General features: G+C 46.6%; 1 protein-coding gene across 1 annotated transcript; it reads right to left on the reverse strand.

Moving 5' to 3' along the window:
• Positions 1 to 1,187: 1,187 nt before the first annotated feature.
• LOC135526799 (PRELI domain-containing protein 1, mitochondrial-like) lies at positions 1,188 to 21,123 on the reverse strand. The gene is made up of 6 exons (XM_064955463.1): positions 21,007 to 21,123; positions 20,388 to 20,524; positions 15,783 to 16,008; positions 13,372 to 13,485; positions 8,558 to 8,636; positions 1,188 to 4,384 (listed from the first exon to the last, which is right to left on the reverse strand). The coding sequence occupies exons 2-6, from the start codon at positions 20,477 to 20,479 to the stop codon at positions 4,260 to 4,262; spliced, it is 636 nt and encodes a 211-aa protein (XP_064811535.1). The 5' UTR covers positions 20,480 to 20,524; positions 21,007 to 21,123; the 3' UTR covers positions 1,188 to 4,259.
• Between the last annotated feature and the right edge of the window lie 1,431 nt (positions 21,124 to 22,554).

The raw sequence follows: 22,554 nt of genomic DNA on the forward strand, positions 1-22,554 counted from the left end.
TCTTGCGCAATTCTACACGTTTTGCCATGAGTGAAGAGTTTTAAAGCTTAAATTACAGTGCATTTAAAAATATCTATATTTTTTTAATGGAATACAAGAAGTATCGAGCTGAAAAATGTATAGAAGGCGGAGTACTGTGGATATCAATGTCCTTGTGAATCTCCCAGGTCTTGTTGCCCGAGGTTAAAGGTGCTGGTCAACCCGACGTCTGCATTGGTCGTACAGTATTTACGGTGACACGGCCTCTGCAGACGTCAGGGCATCCATACTTATTGCGCTTCACGGAGCAGAGCTGTTTGGAAAGGAATTTATCAAAGAAGTGAGTGTGTGTTTATAGAGGACCTCCCGCCCCTACCTACCGTCAACCAATCAAAGCCCTAAGGCATTGTAACAAAATTTGGGAGCTGCACGACGACGCGGTACGGAGCTCAATTTGACCTCTGCATGCCTCCGTAGGATCCAAAGTGGCTTTACATCCTCCATACGGAGACTCCGATCGCACCGAGCATAAATTTGCTCCTAAGAACAGAACTTTGTAGACTCATAATACTACATTGATCTCTAAACTTATTCCACGGATCTCTTGGCCAAAATGAATCAAATCTGTAGTCCGTAACATTTACATGAATATCAGGCTGCAGACCCCTTGCAGTACAGACCCCACTTTGAGAACCCCTGGTACAGGGGATAGGGTGCCATTTGGTGATGTATCCCTTATATCTTGTAAGGGTTGTGGGTAATATCACTCTGAGCAGTGCTTCTACTGAACTGGGGTAAAAATTCTCCAGAAAACAAACTATATTTAGCATTAAGATCATGGACTACCAATGGATTTAAGATGTTCTTTCTGGTCTTAAGAAACACGGACACAGATTAAGATTACTGTACCTGTCCCGCAGGTGTGATGTTCGGATGTACCGATCCTGTGCAGGTGTTACACGTGGTCCGCCATCAGATTTGGAAGGATGGCTCCGCGAGACGCTGCAGGATGTTTATACCCCAAACAGGATGTTGTATGACCTAACAGGATGTCATCGCAACAAGAACATGTCTGTCTGAAGGCACGCGGTCTTCCTCTGTCCCAGTGGAAGGGTAGGCATGCCTTTTGTACGAATACATATTTAAACACCAATCACTTCCGTGTTATTCAAGTTACTATTTGAGGGAAAACAAAATTGACAAAAGGATCCAGTAACAAAATATTTTATTGTTATTCATCAATAAGCCGATACCGTTGCTCAAACATCGCACATTCATAATTTGTATGCATTCATTTAAAAAAACAACAAATAATTCAACAGTACTTTGTTTACCTTTCAGCCAGTGGTTCTGATAGGAGCACTCTCAAGCCAAAAGTGGTCCCCGAATATTGTGTACAACATCATGTATGTGCACCACGCCATTGCTCCTCTCTCTGCTGCGTTAGCATCTTGCTAGCTGTCACTCAAAATGTCAAGTGGCTGAAACCCGCGGACTAGAACTAATTGCTGGCCCATGTGGCGGAAAAGGGTTATAAACGAGGGATTTCGTGGCTAATTGAGGTCAGACAGTAATTCTGCATGTTTATAAACTGGGTGGTTCGAGCCCTGAATGAGGATTGGCAAACAGCCATGGTATATCAGAACGTATAGCATGGATATGACAAAACAATTTGATTTTTTACTGCTCTCATTACGTTGGTAACCGGTTTCTAATAGCAATAAGGCACCTCTGGATTTGTGATGTATGGCTTAGGAACAGCACGGAGCTGTGGTATATTGGCCACGTGCCAACGACCCCTCGAGCATTATTGATGAAACGACAGACACATCCAGCCCAAAGCGGGAGGTTGAAAAACAAAAACAGGATCTCTTTAAGTGTCATTAACAACTTCAGCAATTTGACTACCTTTCTGGAGCTAATTTCTTCAAGCATGCCTCATACAGACATCGATGTCAACAGCAATCTTGTCTGTTCACAATGTCAAGAGCGAGGTTCACTTTCAAGCAACGTGGACCCCCTCATCACACTTGTAACAACTTTAAATTTGAAGCAATGAAAACGCCATAACTAAAAATGAATGAATATATCAGCGAAGAGATGAATCAAGAGATGTCTTTTGAGATGTGCTTTTTTTGAGCAGTCTAGCTAGCAGAAACAAAAGATTGGATTTTGAAATGAAAAAAATATATATATTTAAAATCGTAAGGCTAAAACAAAAATGTAAATGAAGATATGTAGTCAGTCTCATCTACAGTGTGAGAAACAACTATATGAAGGTCAAGGAATTACAACAGACAGCAGAAATGCTTCTTGTGACAGAGAAGACAGAAGAGCACAAGACGTTAAAGAGCTGAAGAGAGCACTGAGGCTCAGTCCCAAAATGGCACCCTATTCTTTATTTAGGGCACTACTTTCTATCAGGGTCTATGGGACTCTGGGACACTACTTTCTATCAGGGTCTATAGGAGTCTGGAACACTACTTTCTATCAGGGTCTATAGGACTCTGGGACACTACTTTCTATCAGGGCCTATAGGACTCTGGGACACTACTTTCTATCAGGGTCTATGGGGCACTACTTTATATCAGGGTCTATGGGGCACTACTTTATATCCGGGTCTATGGGGCTCTGGGACACTACTTTATATCAGGGTCTATGGGGCTCTGGGACACTACTTTATATCAGGGTCTATGGGGCTCTGGTAAAAAGTAGTACACTATATAGGGAGGGAATAAGGGTGCCATTTGGGATACAGCCTTTGAGTTGGGCGGGAATGGCGGGTAGGCCTCCAGGTCGAGGATCAGCTTGACCCACGACAACAGGACCTGCTTCACTGTGCGGAACAACATCCTCGTGGTGGTTAGACTTTAAGACGATGAAAGTATTCAGTTGGTCACAAAAACAGCCAGATGGAAACCTAACTCGAGTCACAAGTCATTTCTAGAGACACGAACCAGGCTCTTGTACTCGCTCCCGATAAAATAAAAAAAAGGTACAAGACAAGACCGACCAAGACCAACGTCGGCCGTGCACAGTAGACCACCTGCTGGGTGAGACTGGTGTCGTCCTGTCCCGAATGCTGCCGATGCCTCCAACCATTACAGTCAGTTTACATTCGGTGATGTACAGTCACCACTTCCATAGTGTTTAGCCTCGTCGCGGCCACTTTCTGCTACTAGTATGTAACCTTCATTTCTGCAGGTTTGTCTCATTAAGATAAGCATGTACACCCCAACTGTTAAGACCACGGACACGTGGAGGAAGTAGAATGGAAAGAAGCCCAGTGACTTCACCTACCTGTTAAAGAGTACCGTCCCGAAGGAAAGGAGACAAGGACGCTAGCTAGGACTATTGTGACATTAGACACTTTGTGGTAGAAGACAAAGTCTAAAAAGCTCTGCATGGTCAAAACGTCATCTGTAGTGGCCTGTACGCTGCTTACTGTGTTACAGCCTCTGCAGAAGTCAGAACTACTGTTAAGGAAGTTGTCATGGCAGTGAGCCCTTTGCATTGTTACAACATTTCAGAGGCGTTACGGAGTTTGATTCAGACTCTGCATGCCTCCGGAGGAGCAGTAATTGCATCTCACCCTCCGTACGAAGCCTCCGGCCACATTTTGATTAAATCAAGCTTTTAACTGTAATGGTCCTGAGCTCAGTCACACCGAGAGTAGCAACATTTAAGAGGCGTAACGGAGTTTGACATCGAGAGTAGCAACATTTCTTCAAAGCATTTACAACATTTCCCAGAAACCCTGGTTGGAGGATTTCAGATTTCCAGCTTATTACCTTATTATACTATATATATTAATATATTATTATATATATTATATTGTTCTGGGAATCTTCCAACTGGTATTTCTGGAAGTTACCGGAATTTTGCAACCTTAATCACAGATCTGGGATCAGATTCCCCTCCCTCCAAATGTAATCATTAGGTAAATAAGATCTGACTCTGGTCCAGCAGTTCGGGCCAAACAGATCTGGGTTCAAATACTATTCAACATTTTTTTGTAATTGCTTGAGCCTGCCTGGAGTGCCAGATGAGCAGGGGTTTTCAGCATTCTATTGGTTCCAGGAATACTTAAAATCGATCCCAGATAAAGTAGTTAATTATTCTTGAATAGTCTTTGAATCCAGGCAGGTCTGACAGGGGCCAATGTCTACTTCCTCCCACTGGCACCTCGGGCTCCAGGATAAAGTTTCTAGGAAGACATTTAGGATCAGCTTCCCCTGCCCCAATCCTAATCCTAACCATATCAGCAGCTCACTGGCAGCTCAGACATACTGTTGTTTCTTGTGAGCCTGTGAGGCCAGGCCTTTGGCTTTGTCTTTAGCTACCAGAGCAGTCTCCCTGGCCCTCTCTGCAGCATGCTCAGCCAGGGTCCTGGATGGGGTATCACCTGGAAGAGAGAGGAAACGTGGTGGTTAGTGGGGAGAGAGAGAGAGAGAGAGAGAGAGGAAACGTGGAGAGAGAGAGAGAGGAAACGTGGTGGTTAGTGGAGAGAGACAGAGACAGAGAGAGAGAGAGAGAGAGAGAGAGAGAGAGAGAGCGAGGAAACGTGGTGGTTAGTGGAGAGACAGAGAGAGAGAACGTGGTGGTTAGTGGAGAGAGGGAGAGAGAGAGGAAACGTGGTGGTTAGTGGAGAGAGAGAGAGAGAGAGAGAGACAAAGAGGAAACATGGTGGTTAAAACATGGCTGGACTCAAATTAAAACCCGACCTGGAAGCCAGTTCCACTGCTTTGTTCCATTGTTCCCTGTAATCAGGGCCTGGTTTAGACCTGGGACACCAGCCATTGTTCCCTGTAATCAGGGCCTGGTTTAGACCTGGGACCCCAGCCATTGTTCCCTGTAATCAGGGCCTGGTTTAGACCTGGGACCCCAGCCATTGTTCCCTGTAATCAGGGCCTGGTTTAGACCTGGGACACCAGCCATTGTTCCCTGTAATCAGGGCCTGGTTTAGACCAGAAAACCTCATAGGATACAAATTAAATGTGGTCGTTGGTTGAATATTATTGTAATTGATGATAAGACTCGACTCCAGCATGTCTTGTTGCTATGAAAGATTCAAGTGAAGAGCCAGCTCATTTTATAGCAAAAACTGTAAAAGTAGAGAGTCGAGCCAGTCTCACTCTCTGTACTGAACTAATAAAAACAACAGTTCATACATCTGATTCAACTGTTTCCACCCACGACAACCGCTACCCCACGACAACCGCTACCCCACGACAACCGCTACCCCACGACAACCGCTACCCCACGACAACCGCTACCCCACGACAACCGCTACCCCACGACAACCGCTACCCCACGACAACCGCTACCCCACGACAACCGCTACCCCACGACAACCGCTACCCCACGACAACCGCGCCGTGTCTACCGCTCCCCCACCACACAGTGCCGTGTCTACCCACCACACAGTGCCGTGTCTACCGCTCCCCCACCACACAGTGCCGCGTCTACCGCTCCCCCACCACACAGTGCCGCGTCTACCGCTCCCCCACCACACAGTGCCGCGTCTACCGCTCCCCCACCACACAGTGCCGTGTCTACCGCTCCCCCACCACACAGTGCCGTGTCTACCGCTCCCCCACCACACAGTGCCGCGTCTACCGCTCCCCCACCACACAGTGCCGCGTCTACCGCTCCCCCACCACACAGTGCCGTGTCTACCGCTCCCCCACCACAGTGCCGCGTCTACCCACCACACAGTGCCGTGTCTACCGCTCCCCCACCACAGTGCCGCGTCTACCGCTCCCCCACCACACAGTGCCGCGTCTACCGCTCCCCCACCACACAGTGCCGCGTCTACCGCTCCCCCACCACACAGTGCCGCGTCTACCGCTCCCCCACCACAGTGCCGTGTCTACCGCTCCCCCACCACACAGTGCCGTGTCTACCGCTCCCCCACCACACAGTGCCGTGTCTACCCACCACACAGTGCCGTGTCTACCGCTCCCCCACCACAGTGCCGCGTCTACCGCTCCCCCACCACAGTGCCGCGTCTACCGCTCCCCCACCACACAGTGCCGCGTCTACCGCTCCCCCACCACACAGTGCCGTGTCTACCGCTCCCCCACCACACAGTGCCGCGTCTACCGCTCCCCCACCACAGTGCCGCGTCTACCCACCACACAGTGCCGCGTCTACCGCTCCCCCACCACAGTGCCGCGTCTACCGCTCCCCCACCACACAGTGCCGCGTCTACCGCTCCCCCACCACAGTGCCGCGTCTACCGCTCCCCACCACACAGTGCCGCGTCTACCGCTCCCCCACCACACAGTGCCGCGTCTACCGCTCCCCCCACCACACAGTGCCGCGTCTACCGCTCCCCCACCACAGTGCCGCGTCTACCCACCACACAGTGCCGCGTCTACCGCTCCCCCACCACACAGTGCCGTGTCTACCGCTCCCCCACCACACAGTGCCGTGTCTACCGCTCCCCCACCACACAGTGCCGTGTCTACCGCTCCCCCACCACACAGTGCCGTGTCTACCGCTCCCCCACCACACAGTGCCGTGTCTACCGCTCCCCCACCACACAGTGCCGCGTCTACCCACCACACAGTGCCGCGTCTACCGCTCCCCCACCACACAGTGCCGTGTCTACCCACCACACAGTGCCGTGTCTACCGCTCCCCCACCACACAGTGCCGCGTCTACCGCTCCCCCACCACACAGTGCCGCGTCTACCGCTCCCCCACCACACAGTGCCGTGTCTACCGCTCCCCCACCACACAGTGCCGTGTCTACCCACCACACAGTGCCGCGTCTACCGCTCCCCCACCACAGTGCCGCGTCTACCGCTCCCCCACCACAGTGCCGCGTCTACCGCTCCCCCACCACACAGTGCCGCGTCTACCGCTCCCCACCACAGTGCCGCGTCTACCGCTCCCCACCACACAGTGCCGCGTCTACCGCTCCCCCACCACACAGTGCCGCGTCTACCGCTCCCCCACCACAGTGCCGCGTCTACCCACCACACAGTGCCGCGTCTACCGCTCCCCCACCACACAGTGCCGCGTCTACCGCTCCCCCACCACACAGTGCCGCGTCTACCGCTCCCCCACCACACAGTGCCGCGTCTACCGCTCCCCCACCACACAGTGCCGCGTCTACCGCTCCCCCACCACACAGTGCCGCGTCTACCCACCACACAGTGCCGTGTCTACCGCTCCCCCACCACACAGTGCCGTGTCTACCCACCACACAGTGCCGCGTCTACCGCTCCCCCACCACACAGTGCCGCGTCTACCGCTCCCCCACCACACAGTGCCGCGTCTACCGCTCCCCCACCACACAGTGCCGCGTCTACCGCTCCCCCACCACACAGTGCCGCGTCTACCCGCCACACAGTGCCGCGTCTACCCGCCACACAGTGCCGCGTCTACCCGCCACACAGTGCCGCGTCTACCCGCCACACAGTGCCGCGTCTACCCGCCACACAGTGCCGCGTCTACCGCTCCCCCGCCACACAGTGCCGCGTCTACCCACCACACAGTGCCGCGTCTACCCACCACACAGTGCCGCGTCTACCCACCACACAGTGCCGCGTCTACCCACCACACAGTGCCGCGTCTACCCACCACACAGTGCCGCGTCTACCCACCACACAGTGCCGCGTCTACCCACCACACAGTGCCGCGTCTACCCACCACACAGTGCCGCGTCTACCCACCACACAGTGCCGCGTCTACCCACCACACAGTGCCGCGTCTACCCACCACACAGTGCCGCGTCTACCCACCACACAGTGCCGCGTCTACCCACCACACAGTGCCGCGTCTACCCACCACACAGTGCCGCGTCTACCCACCACACAGTGCCGCGTCTACCCACCACACAGTGCCGCGTCTACCCACCACACAGTGCCGCGTCTACCCACCACACAGTGCCGCGTCTACCCACCACACAGTGCCGCGTCTACCCACCACACAGTGCCGCGTCTACCCACCACACAGTGCCGCGTCTACCCACCACACAGTGCCGCGTCTACCCACCACACAGTGCCGCGTCTACCCACCACACAGTGCCGCGTCTACCCACCACACAGTGCCGCGTCTACCCACCACACAGTGCCGCGTCTACCCACCACACAGTGCCGCGTCTACCCACCACACAGTGCCGCGTCTACCCACCACACAGTGCCGCGTCTACCCACCACACAGTGCCGCGTCTACCCACCACACAGTGCCGCGTCTACCCACCACACAGTGCCGCGTCTACCCACCACACAGTGCCGCGTCTACCCACCACACAGTGCCGCGTCTACCCACCACACAGTGCCGCGTCTACCCACCACACAGTGCCGCGTCTACCCACCACACAGTGCCGCGTCTACCCACCACACAGTGCCGCGTCTACCCACCACACAGTGCCGCGTCTACCCACCACACAGTACCGCGTCTACCCACCACACAGTGCCGCGTCTACCCACCACACAGTGCCGCGTCTACCCACCACACAGTGCCGCGTCTACCGCTCCCCCACCACACAGTACTGCTAATAATAAGGAACTGCATTGATCGCCCCAACTTATTTTACAGAGTAATAAAACTGACCTCCATCTTACCTTGCATTTTGGCCAGGACGTATTCAAACCCTTTCATGGTCTTTGCAACACTGGTCTTGAACCGGGCAAGGCCGAATTCCTGTACAATGAGGCCAGACATTAATGATGGTTAGGGTATGACAGACAGGGAGTGCTGGTCTTGTTGTGTGGTATAACTGACAGTGACATTAGTTCCTATGGTGCTATTTGTATTTATTATGGATCCCCATTAGTTCCTATCAAGTCAGCAGCTACTCTTCCTGGGGTTTATTATGGATCCCCATTAGTGTTGTCAAGGCAGCAGCTACTCTTCCTGGGGTTTATTATGGATCCCCATTAGTTCCTATCAAGTCAGCAGCTACTCTTCCTGGGGTTTATTATGGATCCCCATTAGTGTTGTCAAGGCAGCAGCTACTCTTCCTGGGGTTTATTATGGATCCCCATTAGTTCCTGCCAAGGCAGCAGCTACTCTTCCTGGGGTTTATTGTGGATCCCCATTAGTTCCTGCCAAGGCAGCAGCTACTCTTCCTGGGGTTTATTATGGATGCCCATTAGTTCCCGCCAAGGCAGCAGCTACTCTTCCTGGGGTTTATTATGGGTCCCCATTAGTTCCCGCCAAGGCAGCAGCTACTCTTCCTGGGGTTTATTATGGATCCCCATTAGTTCCCGCCAAGGCAGCAGCTACTCTTCCTGGGGTTTATTATGGGTCCCCATTAGTTCCCGCCAAGGCAGCAGCTACTCTTCCTGGGGTTTATTATGGGTCCCCATTAGTTCATGTCAAGGCAGCAGCTACTCTTCCTGGGGTTTATTATGGGTCCCCATTAGTTCCCGCCAAGGCAGCAGCTACTCTTCCTGGGGTTTATTATGGATCCCCATTAGTTCCTGTCAAGGCAGCAGCTACTCTTCCTGGGGTTTATTATGGATCCCCATTAGTTCCTATCAAGTCAGCAGCTACTCTTCCTGGGGTTTATTATGGGTCCCCATTAGTTCATGTCAAGGCAGCAGCTACTCTTCCTGGGGTTTATTATGGGTCCCCATTAGTTCATGTCAAGGCAGCAGCTACTCTTCCTGGGGTTTATTATGGGTCCCCATTAGTTCATGTCAAGGCAGCAGCTACTCTTCCTGGGGTTTATTATGGATCCCCATTAGTTCATGTCAAGGCAGCAGCTACTCTTCCTGGCGGTTTATTATGGATCCCCATTAGTTCCTGCCAAGGCAGCAGCTACTCTTCCTGGGTTTATTATGGATCCCCATTTGTTCCTGCCAAGGCAGCAGCTACTCTTCCTGGGGTTTATTATGGATCCCCATTAGTTCCCGCCAAGGCAGCAGCTACTCTTCCCGTGGTCCAGCAAAATTAAGGTAGTTATGAATGTAATGTTTTTAAAATTGTATAGCAGAATTCACTACACACTAAGTATGTGCCCTCAGGCCTCTACTACCACATATCTGTAACACAAAATTCATGTGTACAAGTCTGTATAGCGCGTATGTTATCATGTGTCTGTGCCTGTGTTTGTGGTGCTTCACAGTCCCAGTTGTTGCATAATTTGTATTTTCATCTGGTTTTTAAATCTGATTCTACTGCTGCATCAGTTACCTGATGTGGAATAGAGTTCCATGTAGTCATGGCTCTATGTGGTACTGTGGAATAGAGTTCCATGTAGTCATGGCTCTATGTAGTACTGTGGAATAGAGTTCCATGTAGTCATGGCTCTATGTAGTACTGTGGAATAGAGTTCCATGTAGTCATGGCTCTATGTAGTACTGTGGAATAGAGTTCCATGTAGTCATGGCTCTATGTAGTACTGTGGAATAGAGTTCCATGTAGTCATGGCTCTATGTAGTACTGTGGAATAGAGTTCCATGTAGTCATGGCTCTATGTAGCACTGTGGAATAGAGTTCCATGTAGTCTTGGCTCTATGTAACACTGTGGAATAGAGTTCCATGTAGTCATGGCTCTATGTAGTACTGTGGAATAGAGCTCCATGTAGTCATGGCTCTATGTGGTACTGTGGAATAGAGTTCCATGTAGTCATGGCTCTATGTAGTACTGTGGAATAGAGTTCCATGTAGTCATGGCTCTATGTAGTACTGTGGAATAGAGCTCCATGTAGTCATGGCTCTATGTAGTACTGTGCACCTCCCATAGTCTGTTCTGGACTTGGGGACTGTGAAGAGACCTCTGGTGGCATCTCGTGGGGTATTTTTTATTATTTAACTGGGCAAGTCAGTTAAGAACAAATTCTTATTTTCAATGACGGCCTGGGAACAGTGGGTTAACTGCCTTGTTCAGGGGCAGAACGACAGATTTTTACCTTGTCAGCTCGGGGATTCGATCTAGCATCCTTTCGGTGACTGGTCCAACCCTCTAACCACTAGGCTACCCGCCGCCCCTGCCGGTATGAATGGGTGCCTTTCAACATGTCAATACCTCTCATAAATACCAGTAGTGAGGAGTGCCTCCACTTTGAGCCAGGAGAGATTGGCATGCATGTCATTAATGTTAGCTCTCCTTGTACTTTTAAGGGCCAGCCGTGCTGCCCTGTTCTGATTGCAATTTTCCTAAGTCCCTCTTTCACCACATGACTGAACAGGAGTCTTGGTGCGACAAAACAAGGCCCTGTAGGACCTGCCAAGAAGGTAGAGCAGCGCTTTATTATGGACAGACTCCCCCCATCTTAGATACTGTTGTATCAATATGTTTTGACCATGACAGTCACCCCAACTTGCTCAATTTCCACATTATTCATTACAAGATACAGTTGAGGTTTATGGTTTAGTGAATTATTTGTCCCAAATACAAAGCTTTTAGTTATTGAAATATTTAGGACTAACTTATTCCTTGCCACCCACTCTGAAACTAACTGCAGCTCTTTGTTAGGTGTTGCAGTCATTTCGATTGCTGTAGTAGCTGACGTGTATAGTGTTGAGTCATCCGCAAACACTGGCTATACTCAAAACCAGTGGCATGTCGTTAGTAAAGATTTTTTTAAAGGGGCCTAGACAGCTGCCCTGGGGAATTCCTGATTCAACCGGAATTATGTTGGAGGCTTCCATTAAATAACACCCTCTGTGTTTTTCATAACTCTTTATCCACAATATGTGACCCGTTTCCGGAAACTAGGCATATGTCACAGCTCAGTTCCTTCGCAGGAGAGCCGTTTGAACGTAAAACAGTTGTAAAAAATCTAAATGTGTTTTTTTTGTGGCAGAAATACCATCTCGAACATGTGAACTTTCATGTGCCTTAATAACAAACTTGTATGCACATGTAAATACAAATACAATTGTTAAAATTACGAGGCAAGTAGGTTTAGCCACAGAAAGAGACAGCAACCTTCCCGCTAGCCATGGTAGGCTGAGATAATGAGTGGGCTGAACATGCCGAGAGATGAGTTTGGATTGGTCTGCCATATAGCACGCTTCTGTCTATTTGAGCTGGTCAGTAGGTCTAGGTAATCCTGTCTAACGCGGCTTTTTAAATGCATCTTGTATTAAAACTGCTGAAGTTTTGAAAAATCAGTGTAATTTGAGTATTATAGCTTAGGAGAAAACATCTGTCTCTGGATTACATCTTCAAACTAAAGGCAACCATGACATCCATCTAGCTTGGATGAAAAGGTGCCCATTGTAAACAGCCAGCTCCTCAGTCGCTAATATATGCATATTATTATTAGTATTGGACAGAAAACACTAAAGTTTCCAAAACTGACAAAATATTGTCTGTGAGTATAACAGAACTGATATTGCAGGTGAAACCCTGAGGAAAATCAAAACAGGAAGTGGCTTCCATTTTGAAAACTCCATGTACCATAGCCTCCCTTTGCTGGATTTAAAGGAATATGAACCAGGTTCCTTTTCCTATCGCTTCCTCAAGGTGTCAGTCTTCGGACATAGTTTCAGGCTTTTATTTGAAAAATGAGACAGAAAGATAACATCGCGTCAAGTGAGTTTTGTTCGCGCAACAGAGTTTGGACAGTCATTGTTTTCCCCTCTCCTACTGTAAAATACATTTGCGGTTGATATATTATCGATTATATATTTTAAAAAGCAACCTGAGGACTGATTATAAAAAAAACATTTGACATGTTCTGTGGACATTATGTAAACTATTTGGAATTTGTCTGCGTTGTCGTGACCGCTCTTTCCTGTGGTTTTCTGAACATAACACGACAAACAAATTGAGGTATTTTGGATATTTGTTGTGTAACTGGGAGTCTTGTGAGTGAAAACATCCGAAGATCATCAAAGGTATACTATATACGATACATGGCTACATAGCTATATACGATACATGGCTACATAGCTATATACAATACATGGCTACATAGCTATATACTACACATGGCTACATAGCTATATACTACACATGGCTATATACTACACATGGCTACATACTACACATGGCTATATACTACACATGGCTACATAGCTATATACTACACATGGCTACATAGCTATATACTACACATGGCTACATAGCTATATACCATACATGGCTACATAGCTATATACCACACATGGCTACATAGCTATATACCACACATGGCTACATAGCTATATACTACACATGGCTACATAGCTATATACGATACATGGCTACATAGCTATATACGATACATGGCTACATAGCTATATACGATACATGGCTACATAGCTATATACGATACATGGCTACATAGCTATATACGATACATGGCTACATAACTATATACTATAGATGGCTACATAGCTATATACGATACATGGCTATATACTACATGGCGGTAGAAAGATTGGGGTCCCTAGAAAGTCCCTGACTTGACACCCTTCCAGTACCACTTAGTACACACACCTGTATAGCTCTGGAGAGCCCGTAGAGGTTAGACGAGATCCAGGCCTCTCTGTTAATCTCCGTCCAGCTGGTGTTGTCAGGGTTAATTCTGTACTCACAACGCTCCTCCACGGACTGACAGGGGAATCAAAACATTATTAGGACTAAAAGTACGGTGAATATAGTGCATTCAGAAAGAACAACATTACAGCCTTATTCTAATGGATTAAATAAAAAAAATTTTTCCCCCTCATCAATCTACACACAATATACCCCATAATGATAAAGCGAAAAACAGGTTGACATTTTTGCTAAAATATTAAAAATAGAAAACTTGACTTTCCATAAATATTCAGACCCTTGACAGGATCTGCAGAGAATGGGAGAAACTCACCAAATACAGGTGTGCCAAGTTTGTAACATCATACCCAAGACTCTGGGCTGTAATCGCTGCCAAAAGGTGCTTCAACAAAGTACTGAGTAAAGGGTCTGAATACTTATGTAAATGTGATCGTTTTTTAAGTTTGAAAAACATTTAACAATTTCTGTGTATTGTGTGTAGATTGATGTGGGGGGGGAAAAAAACAATTTAATCCATTTTAGAATGAGGCTGTAACAAAATGTGGAAAATGTCAAGGGGCCTGAATATTTTTCAAATGCTAGAGTAGGAGAAATACAGTAATTAGTCATGATTTATTAGGATCCCCATTCGCTAACGCCGTAACGCTGGCTAATCTTCTTGGGGTCCACGTTGTATTAAGAGCTGGTTCATGTCTTCGTAGTGAGGGGGGACTCCCACCAGAGAAGTACTGCTCAAATTCATAGACACTGAGCCAAAGTACGTGGACACTCCAAATTAGTAGATTTGGCCATTTCCTCCAAACGTTGCCGACAGGTTAAAAATAATAATTAAAAAATAAAATAAAAATTGAGCACACAGCCATGCAATCTCCATAGACAAACATTGGCAGTAGACTGAAGAGCTCAGTGTCTTAACGTGTCACCATCACAGGATGCCACCTTTCCAACAAGTCACTTCGTCAAATATCTTCCCTGCTAGAGCTGCCCCGGTCAACTGTAAGTGCTGTTATTGTGAAGTGGAAACGTCTAGGAGCAACAACGGCTCAGCTGCAAAGTGGTAGGCCACACAAGTTCACAGAACGGGACCACCGAGTGCTGAATCGCGCTAACAATTGTCTGTCCTTCTTGTTGCAAAACTCACTACCGAGTTCCAAACTGCCTCTGGAAGCAACGTCAGCACAACTGTTCGTCGGGAGCTTCATGAAATTTCCATGGCCGAGCTGCCGCACACAAGCAGAAGATCACCATGCTCAATGCCAAGCATCGAGTGGTGTAAAGCTCGCCGTCTCAGTGGTTCTCTGGAGTGATGAATCATGCTTCACCATCTGACAGTCCGACGGACTAATCTGTGTTTGGCGGATGCCAGAACGCTACCTGCCCCAATGCATAGTGCCAACTGTAAAGTTTGGTGGAGGAGGAATAATGGTCTGGGGCTGTTTTTCATGGTTTGGGCCCCTTAGTTCCAGCAAAGGGAAATCTTAACGCTACAGCATTCTAGAGGATTCTGTGCTTCCAATTTTGTGGCAACAGTTTGAGGAAGGCCATTTCCTGTTTCAGCATGTCAATGACCCCGTGCACAAAGCGAGGTCCATACAGAAATGGTTTATCGAGATCGATGTGGAAGAACTTGACTGGCCTGCAGAGCCCTGGCCTCAACACCATCAAACACCTTCCCAGAAAAGTGGAGGCTGTTATAGCAGCAATGTTCCAACATCTAGTGGAAAGCCTTCCCAGAAGAGTGGAGGCTGTTATAGCAGCAATGTTCCAACATCTAGTGGAAAGCCTTCCCAGAAGAGTGGAGGCTGTTATAGCAGCAATGTTCCAACATCTAGTGGAAAGCCTTCCCAGAAGAGTGGAGGCTGTTATAGCAGCAATGTTCCAACATCTAGTGGAAAGCCTTCCCAGAAGAGTGGAGGCTGTTATAGCAGCAATGTTCCAACATCTAGTGGAAAGCCTTCCCAGAAGAGTGGAGGCTGTTATAGCAGCAATGTTCCAACATCTAGTGGAAAGCCTTCCCAGAAGAGTGGAGGCTGTTATAGCAGCAATGTTCCAACATCTAGTGGAAAGCCTTCCCAGAAGAGTGGAGGCTGTTATAGCAGCAATGTTCCAACATCTAGTGGAAAGCCTTCCCAGAAGAGTGGAGGTTGTTATAGCAGCAAAGGGGGGACCAACTCCATATTAATGCACATGATTTTGGAATGAGATGTTCGACGTGCAGGTGTCCACATACTTTTGGTCATGTAGTGTAGATTCAAAGATGAAGACTTGCGTTGGCTCCCTGAGCTAACACCAAGGCTTTAGCTCAGCAGGCTAGCACAGTCACAGTACGAATCCCAGTTGGTCACACGTACCATCATTCGTGCGTGGCTGATGTTCCAAGTCAGCGTTGTCATGGTTCTGTTCTGGGGGTCCACGATGGAATCCTCGATGATGTAGGCGTGCCTGGCCATGGTAACCGGAAGGTACTTCTCCATCCAGCGAGGGGCGCGGTTAGTTTTGGTCAGCAGTCGCCTAGAGACCAGACGGTTACCGGGAGTTACATCCCTGAAGATGATGTCCTCCGTTAGGACATGGTTACTGTGGGGAGAGATGAGTTAATTGTAATATTTATAGTTCATTGTAATATCGTATTACAGTTAGAGACATGCTGGGGAGAAAGGAGATGGGAGTGGGTAAATTAGGTATCATTTAGAGACAATTTACAGCTTAAAAGGTTAGAGGTCGAAACGTATCAATCAATACCACCACAACAACAACAAAAGGGGTATTAACCAAAGTCCCAGAATGCCCCTTGATCCAAACAGCTAAACTCAGATACTGCTCAGTTCAATCATTGGGCATCTTTGAGTTCATTATCATTATATTATATATTTCATTTTCAAATAAGAGACAGCCATGTATGCATTAATTCATAAATTATACAAATCTAAGTACTGTGTCATTAGGTTCAGACCCCTTCACTTTTTCCACCTTTTGTTACAGCCTTATTCTAAAATTTATTGAATTAAATATTTTCCTCAATCTACAAACAATACTCTAATGAAAAAGTGGAAATTATTATTTTTGCAAATGTATAACAAACAGAAATACCTTATTTACGTAAGTATTCAGACTTTGCTATGAGACTTGAAATTCAGCTCAGGTGCAAAATGTTTCCATTGATCATCATTGAGATGTTTCTACAACTTGATTGGAGTCCACCTGTGGTATATTCAACTAATTGGACATGATTTGGAAAGGCACACACACACACACACACACACCTGTCTATATAAGGTCTGACAGTTGACAGACCATGTCAGAGCAAAAACCAAGCCATGAGGTGGAAGGAATAGTCCGTAGAGCACCGAGACAGGATTGTGTCAAGGCACAGATCTGGGGAAGGGTACCAAAATGTTTCTGCAGCATTGAAGGTCCCCAAGAACACAGTGGCCTCCATCATTCTTAAATGGAAGAAGTTTGATACCATCCAGAATCTTCCTGGAGCTGGCCGTCTGGCCAAACTGAGCAATACGGGGACATCTGCTGCGCTGACCGGTTTGATCCGCGAGACACATTTGACAGAAGTGCCGAAAGTTCAAAATAAATCTAGTGCCAAAACCAGTGGAGGCCAGCTCATAATAATGCCTTGAAATACAGTCAATGGAATGGTATCAAACATGTGGTTGATACCAGTCCATTGACTCCATTCTAGCCATTACTATGAGCCGTCCTCCCACCAAAACATTTCATGTTCTAGTACTGGGGGGGGGGGGGATTTCCAGTAATTGCGCTCAGCTCACGATATGCTAACTTCAATCATCTCCAGACTGCACGCAGAAAAAAAAATGGCTTCCATGAGTTCGTCTGACTGGGTAAGTATCTTGCAGTAAACCTCAATCACTGACAGTGAATGTTTTCCAGGTGTGTGTGTGTGTGCACCAACAATGCTTAAACTTCACTATGACTTTAGTGATACAGCAAACAACCTGTTTTACAGGTTGGGCATTTATATGGGTTTGTCGAGGTCTATTTATAGTACAGCCTAGTGTCATTAGGAGGGTTAGTCGAGGTCTATTTATAGTACAGCCTAGTGTCATTAGGAGGGTTAGTCGAGGTCTATTTATAGTACAGCCTAGTGTCATTAGGAGGGTTAGTCGAGGTCTATTTATAGTACAGCCTAGTGTCATTAGGAGGGTTAGTCGAGGTCTATTTATAGTACAGCCTAGTGTCATTAGGAGGGTTAGTCGAGGTCTATTTATAGTACAGCCTAGTGTCATTAGGAGGGTTAGTCGAGGTCTATTTATAGTACAGCCTAGTGTCATTAGGAGGGTTAGTCGAGGTCTACTTATAGTACAGCCTAGTGTCATTAAGAGGGTTAGTCGAGGTCTATTTATAGTACAGCCTAGTGTCATTAAGAGGGTTAGTCGAGGTCTATTTATAGTACAGCCTAGTGTCATTAGGAGGGTTAGTCGAAGTCTATTTATAGTACAGCCTAGTGTCATTAGGAGGGTTAGTCGAGGTCTATTTATAGTACAGCCTAGTGTCATTAGGAGGGTTAGTCGAGGTCTATTTATAGTACAGCCTAGTGTCATTAGGAGGGTTAGTCGAAGTCTATTTATAGTACAGCCTAGTGTCATTAGGAGGGTTAGTCGAGGTCTATTTATAGTACAGCCTAGTGTCATTAAGAGGGTTAGTCGAGGTCTACTTATAGTACAGCCTAGTGTCATTAAGAGGGTTAGTCTAGGACTATTTATAAACGGGGTAGTTTGAGACCGGAATGCTTATTGGCGGACAGCTGTGGTATATCAGACCACATACCACGGGTATGACACATTTTTATTTTTTACTGCTCTAATTACAGACGGGCGGTATATGGTTCTCTCTGCTTCTATTTTCAATCACTTGATACATTCACACCTGATGCACACTACGTAAACACTAGCCGAAAGGAACCGTGAAAATACACACCCGGAAATACAAAGCTACAGATAATTATATTATTATTATATTATACCAGCGTTCTAGAAGTCGATTTAATAACACTGGATATTTTGTCTCGTATTTCCACCCGATGAAATTAGCAGACAACAGGTAACAGTAAGTTTAACTTAAGTTTATTCAACATTCTGACTTGAAAATGGGTCTTTTGGGGATTTATGAACACAGAGACAGGCAGTGGTGGAAAAAGTACCCAACTGTCATACTTCAGGAAAAGTATAGAAACCTTCATAGAAAGTTGCTCAAGTGAAAGTCACCCAGTAAAATACTACTTGAGTAAAAGTGAGTCACCCAGTAAAATACTACTTGAGTAAAATCCAAAATTTTGGGTTTTAAATATACTTAAGTATCAAAAGTATTAATATTTCAGCTTTCTTATATTAAGCATACGGCACCATTTATTTTATTTATTTATAAAAGATGCATTTATGTTTAGTGAGGCCGCCAGAACAGAGGCCGTAGGGATGACCATGTGTTCTCTTTATAAGTGCATGAATTTCACAATTTTCCTGTACTACTCAGCATTCATAATGTAACGAGTACTTCGAGTTGTCAGGGAAAATGTATGGAGTAAAAAGTAAAATATTTTCTTTAGGAATGTAGTGATGTAAAAGTTTTCAAAAATATAAATAGTTAAGTACAGACACGCCCAAAAGAAAACTACTTAAAAAGTAGACGGGTTGGTTGTTTAGCAACAAAACATGCACAGCTATGGGGCAAAACAAACGGGATTGGCATAGTGTGTTGACAACATGTTAAATATATTTAGTCTCCAATGTTTATTGAAAACATACATTTCCACAATGAGCACTCATTATACATCTTTACAGTTGTTAGCTAGCTAGCTAATATTAGTAATATTAGCATAGGGGTGACAGTCAAAACAAGTCATTGTATCAAGAAGATAAAAACGTGACACCTAGCTATCTGGTCGCTATCTGGAACCACAACAACAGACGGACTTCTGCCCCACCATTTTCCCGATGTCAGCTAACACGTCTATAAAATGCGCGGTGGTGTCTCGATAATTTGAATGCATCACACGTTCCGTGGCTAGGGTTGTGATATCTTTTTTTTACCTGTAGAGGGTTAGCCCTTTACCATAACTCTCAGTTCCATGGGGTTAAGGTTCCCACACAAACAATTATATACTACAGCGCTTGCATACAGATGGAAGACAGAGTGTGCTAGTGTACCTGTGCTATTGTCAATGAAAAATACTGCTGGCTGCAACTGTGTACATAAATGTGTATTTTTACATTTGTGAAATAATTTTGATGTGATATGAAAGTAGAGAGCTGTATGTTTCTAGAACCGTACCGCAATTGAGGATCGATTCACATTTAGATGGGATTATTTGTCCGTTTTGGCTTCCAGAGACAATTCGCCCTATAAAACAGAACATGTAAGGTCCTTGGACAAAGGCAACGTTTCCCAAACGCCAAGGGGTGAACGTTTAGATGTTTGCTCTAGCACTACACAGCTGATTCAAATAACTAACTCATCATCAAGCTTCGATTATTTTAATCCGCTGTGCAGTGCAAAAAAAAAAAAAACGTGGTTGTGGTCGTCGGGCCGAGTTTGTTAAATGCTCGACTAAAGAGTAAGGTGAGGCTCCTTTTGTCCAGTATTGGGCTAGGTATCTGTCTTACCTGTAGGGGTTGGGGTATCTGTCTTACCTGTAGGGGTTGGGGTATCTGTCTTACCTGTAGGGGTTGGGGTATCTGTCTTACCTGTAGGGGTTGGGGTATCTGTCTTACCTGTAGGGGTTGGGGTATCTGTCTTACCTGTAGGGGTTGGGGTATCTGTCTTACCTGTAGGGGTTGGGGTATCTGTCTTACCTGTAGGGGTTGGGGTATCTGTCTTACCTGTAGGGGTTGGGGTATCTGTCTTACCTGTAGGGGTTGGGGTATCTGTCTTACCTGTAGGGGTTGGGGTATCTGTCTTACCTGTAAGGGTTGGGGTATCTGTCTTACCTGTAAGGGTTGGGGTATCGCTCCCAGAAAGCAATACAGACTTGGTCCCAGGAACTTTTCAGAAGACCCACACAGGCAAAGTACTTCACCATTGTTCCCGTAAAAAGACGACTTTATATCTACACTTTGGTAAATACCTGTTAGAAGAATAGTACACGTGAGTAAACTCAGATTAACCAGTATAGTATCAATTACATGCACATTTGCCCAATTAATCGTGAAATGAGAAGGCTGCACTAAAAAGCGAAACTCCTAGATAAAGCATAGAAAGTGGAATGTTGACAGCTGTCAATCAACTTCGGTAAAATGTTAAACAGTTAACGTGACCTAAGTTAACGTTTACCCGTCTGTGCATATTCTCTCTCTATATGCATGTCCACATAACGCTCGATATGCAACCCAGTATTGCTAACGACGTTAGTGACAGGTTGACAGGAAACGGTTACGTCTTCACGCAGTCCCTCGAGTATTACTGGAATGCTAACGAGCTAGTTAGCTTAGCATAGAGTGGGTGGTCAACGCCGTCAATTAATTAGCTACATAGCTCAAGTGACCCATTTTCATATGAAGGAAAACACATCTTTCCGCTTGAATATGAAATGCTAAGAAAGCCACTTACCTCGTTGGCAATACCATTTACAGCGGAGATAATTGCATTTTTCTACTAGTTTTAGAAGAATGTAGCTTGCAGCTACACGACAGACTGATTCCGGCCAATTGAAAGGGAAGGTCAAGAACAACGACATATCCGGTGCGACCAAGAGCAGAGCGGAAGCGGTGAAGCGAGAGCGATCCAAAATCTGGCTTCTCCACGGCAGGTGGCGTTGTTTGGCGGAAGGAGGATGGCGGAAGCAGAGAAGGCGCTTGATTCTGATAGCGGTGGAAATAAGAATGAATGGGCTTTTGTCCAAAATGATGAAATATTTTAAGTAAAATTATTGTGGGAAAGGAATCGTCCAGTGTGGGTTTTTACCCCTTTTGTATCTGGTAGGAGTTGGTTTTCTGGGAGTATTGGGGCTGTTCTTATTATATCACAGTGATTGGGGGCCTGATTTGGTGGATCAGGGAGAGGATCTCAAATGGTGAAAAAAAACCTTGGATAAAATTGTCAGTGAAATACAAGAGGAGTGTGCTTGCATTGATTTTGTGTGTTTCAGCTGACCAGAATGAACATTTGTTGGCCTCACTCTCAAGTGAATTATTATTCTGTGTCGTGTTTTGAGCTACAGAGCAGGGAACCCGTCAAAGGACTAACCCTAAAAAAGAAATCCTGGATTGGTCGACGTTCATAGGATGACATTGTGTGGCTAATTGAAGGAAGGAGAAGAGTTTGTCTGTTCTGTCTTTCGATGATTTCCTAAACTGGGTGCAGCTGTGATATGTGTACTACTCTGTCAGAGCTTTTGTATCAAATCAAATCAAATTGTATTTGTCACATGCGCCGAATACAACAAGTGTAGACTTTACTGTGAAATGGTTACAGACAAGCACTAAAATAAAAAGCAATAACAAAAGTAACACGATAAGAATAACGAGGCTCTTCTTCCGGCGCCGACAGAGATGGCCGCCTCGCTTCGCGTTCCTAGGAAACTATGCAGTTTTTTGTTTTTTTTACGTGTTATTTCTTACATTAGTACCCCAGGTCGTCTTAGGTTTCATTACATACAGTCGAGAAGAACTACTGTATATAAGATCAGCGTCAACTCACCATCAGTACGACCAAGAATATGTTTTTTGCGACGCGGATCCTGTGTTCTGCCTTACAAACAGGACAACGGAATGGATCGCATGCAGCGACCCAAAAAAACGACTCAGAAAAAGAGGGAAATGAGGCGGTCTTCTGGTCAGACTACGGAGACGGGCACATCGTGCCCCACTTCCTAGCATTCTTCTTGCCAATGTCCAGTCTCTTGACAACAAGGTTGATGAAATCCGAGCATGGGTAGCATTCCAGAGGGACATCAGAGACTGTAACGTTCTGTGCTTCACGGAAACATGGCTCACTGGAGAGAAGCTATCCGAAGCGGTGCAGCCAACGGGTTTCTCCACGCATCGCGCCGACAGAAACAAACACCTTTCTGGTAAGAAGAGGGGTGGGGGTGTATGCCTTATGGCTAACGAGGCATGGTGCGATGAAAGAAACATACAGGAACTCAAATCCTTCTGT

This window comes from Oncorhynchus masou, chromosome 32 (genome assembly GCF_036934945.1).
Source record: "Oncorhynchus masou masou isolate Uvic2021 chromosome 32, UVic_Omas_1.1, whole genome shotgun sequence".
In the NCBI taxonomy this organism is placed as follows: Eukaryota; Metazoa; Chordata; class Actinopteri; order Salmoniformes; family Salmonidae; genus Oncorhynchus; species Oncorhynchus masou.

What these genes read in the sequence shown, in the direction of transcription:
- LOC135526799 (XM_064955463.1), bottom strand. Translation starts at nt 20,479, where the DNA reads ATGGTGAAGTACTTTGCCTGTGTGGGTCTTCTGAAAAGTTCCTGGGAC. An exon ending in GGCTCTCCAGAGCTATACAG is followed by an intron (nt 8,637 to 13,371) that starts GTGTGTGTACTA and finishes CTCATTGTACAG; the next exon opens with GAATTCGGCCTTGCCCGGTT. An exon ending in CGTCCTGGCCAAAATGCAAG is followed by an intron (nt 4,385 to 8,557) that starts GTAAGATGGAGG and finishes TCTCTCTTCCAG; the next exon opens with GTGATACCCCATCCAGGACC.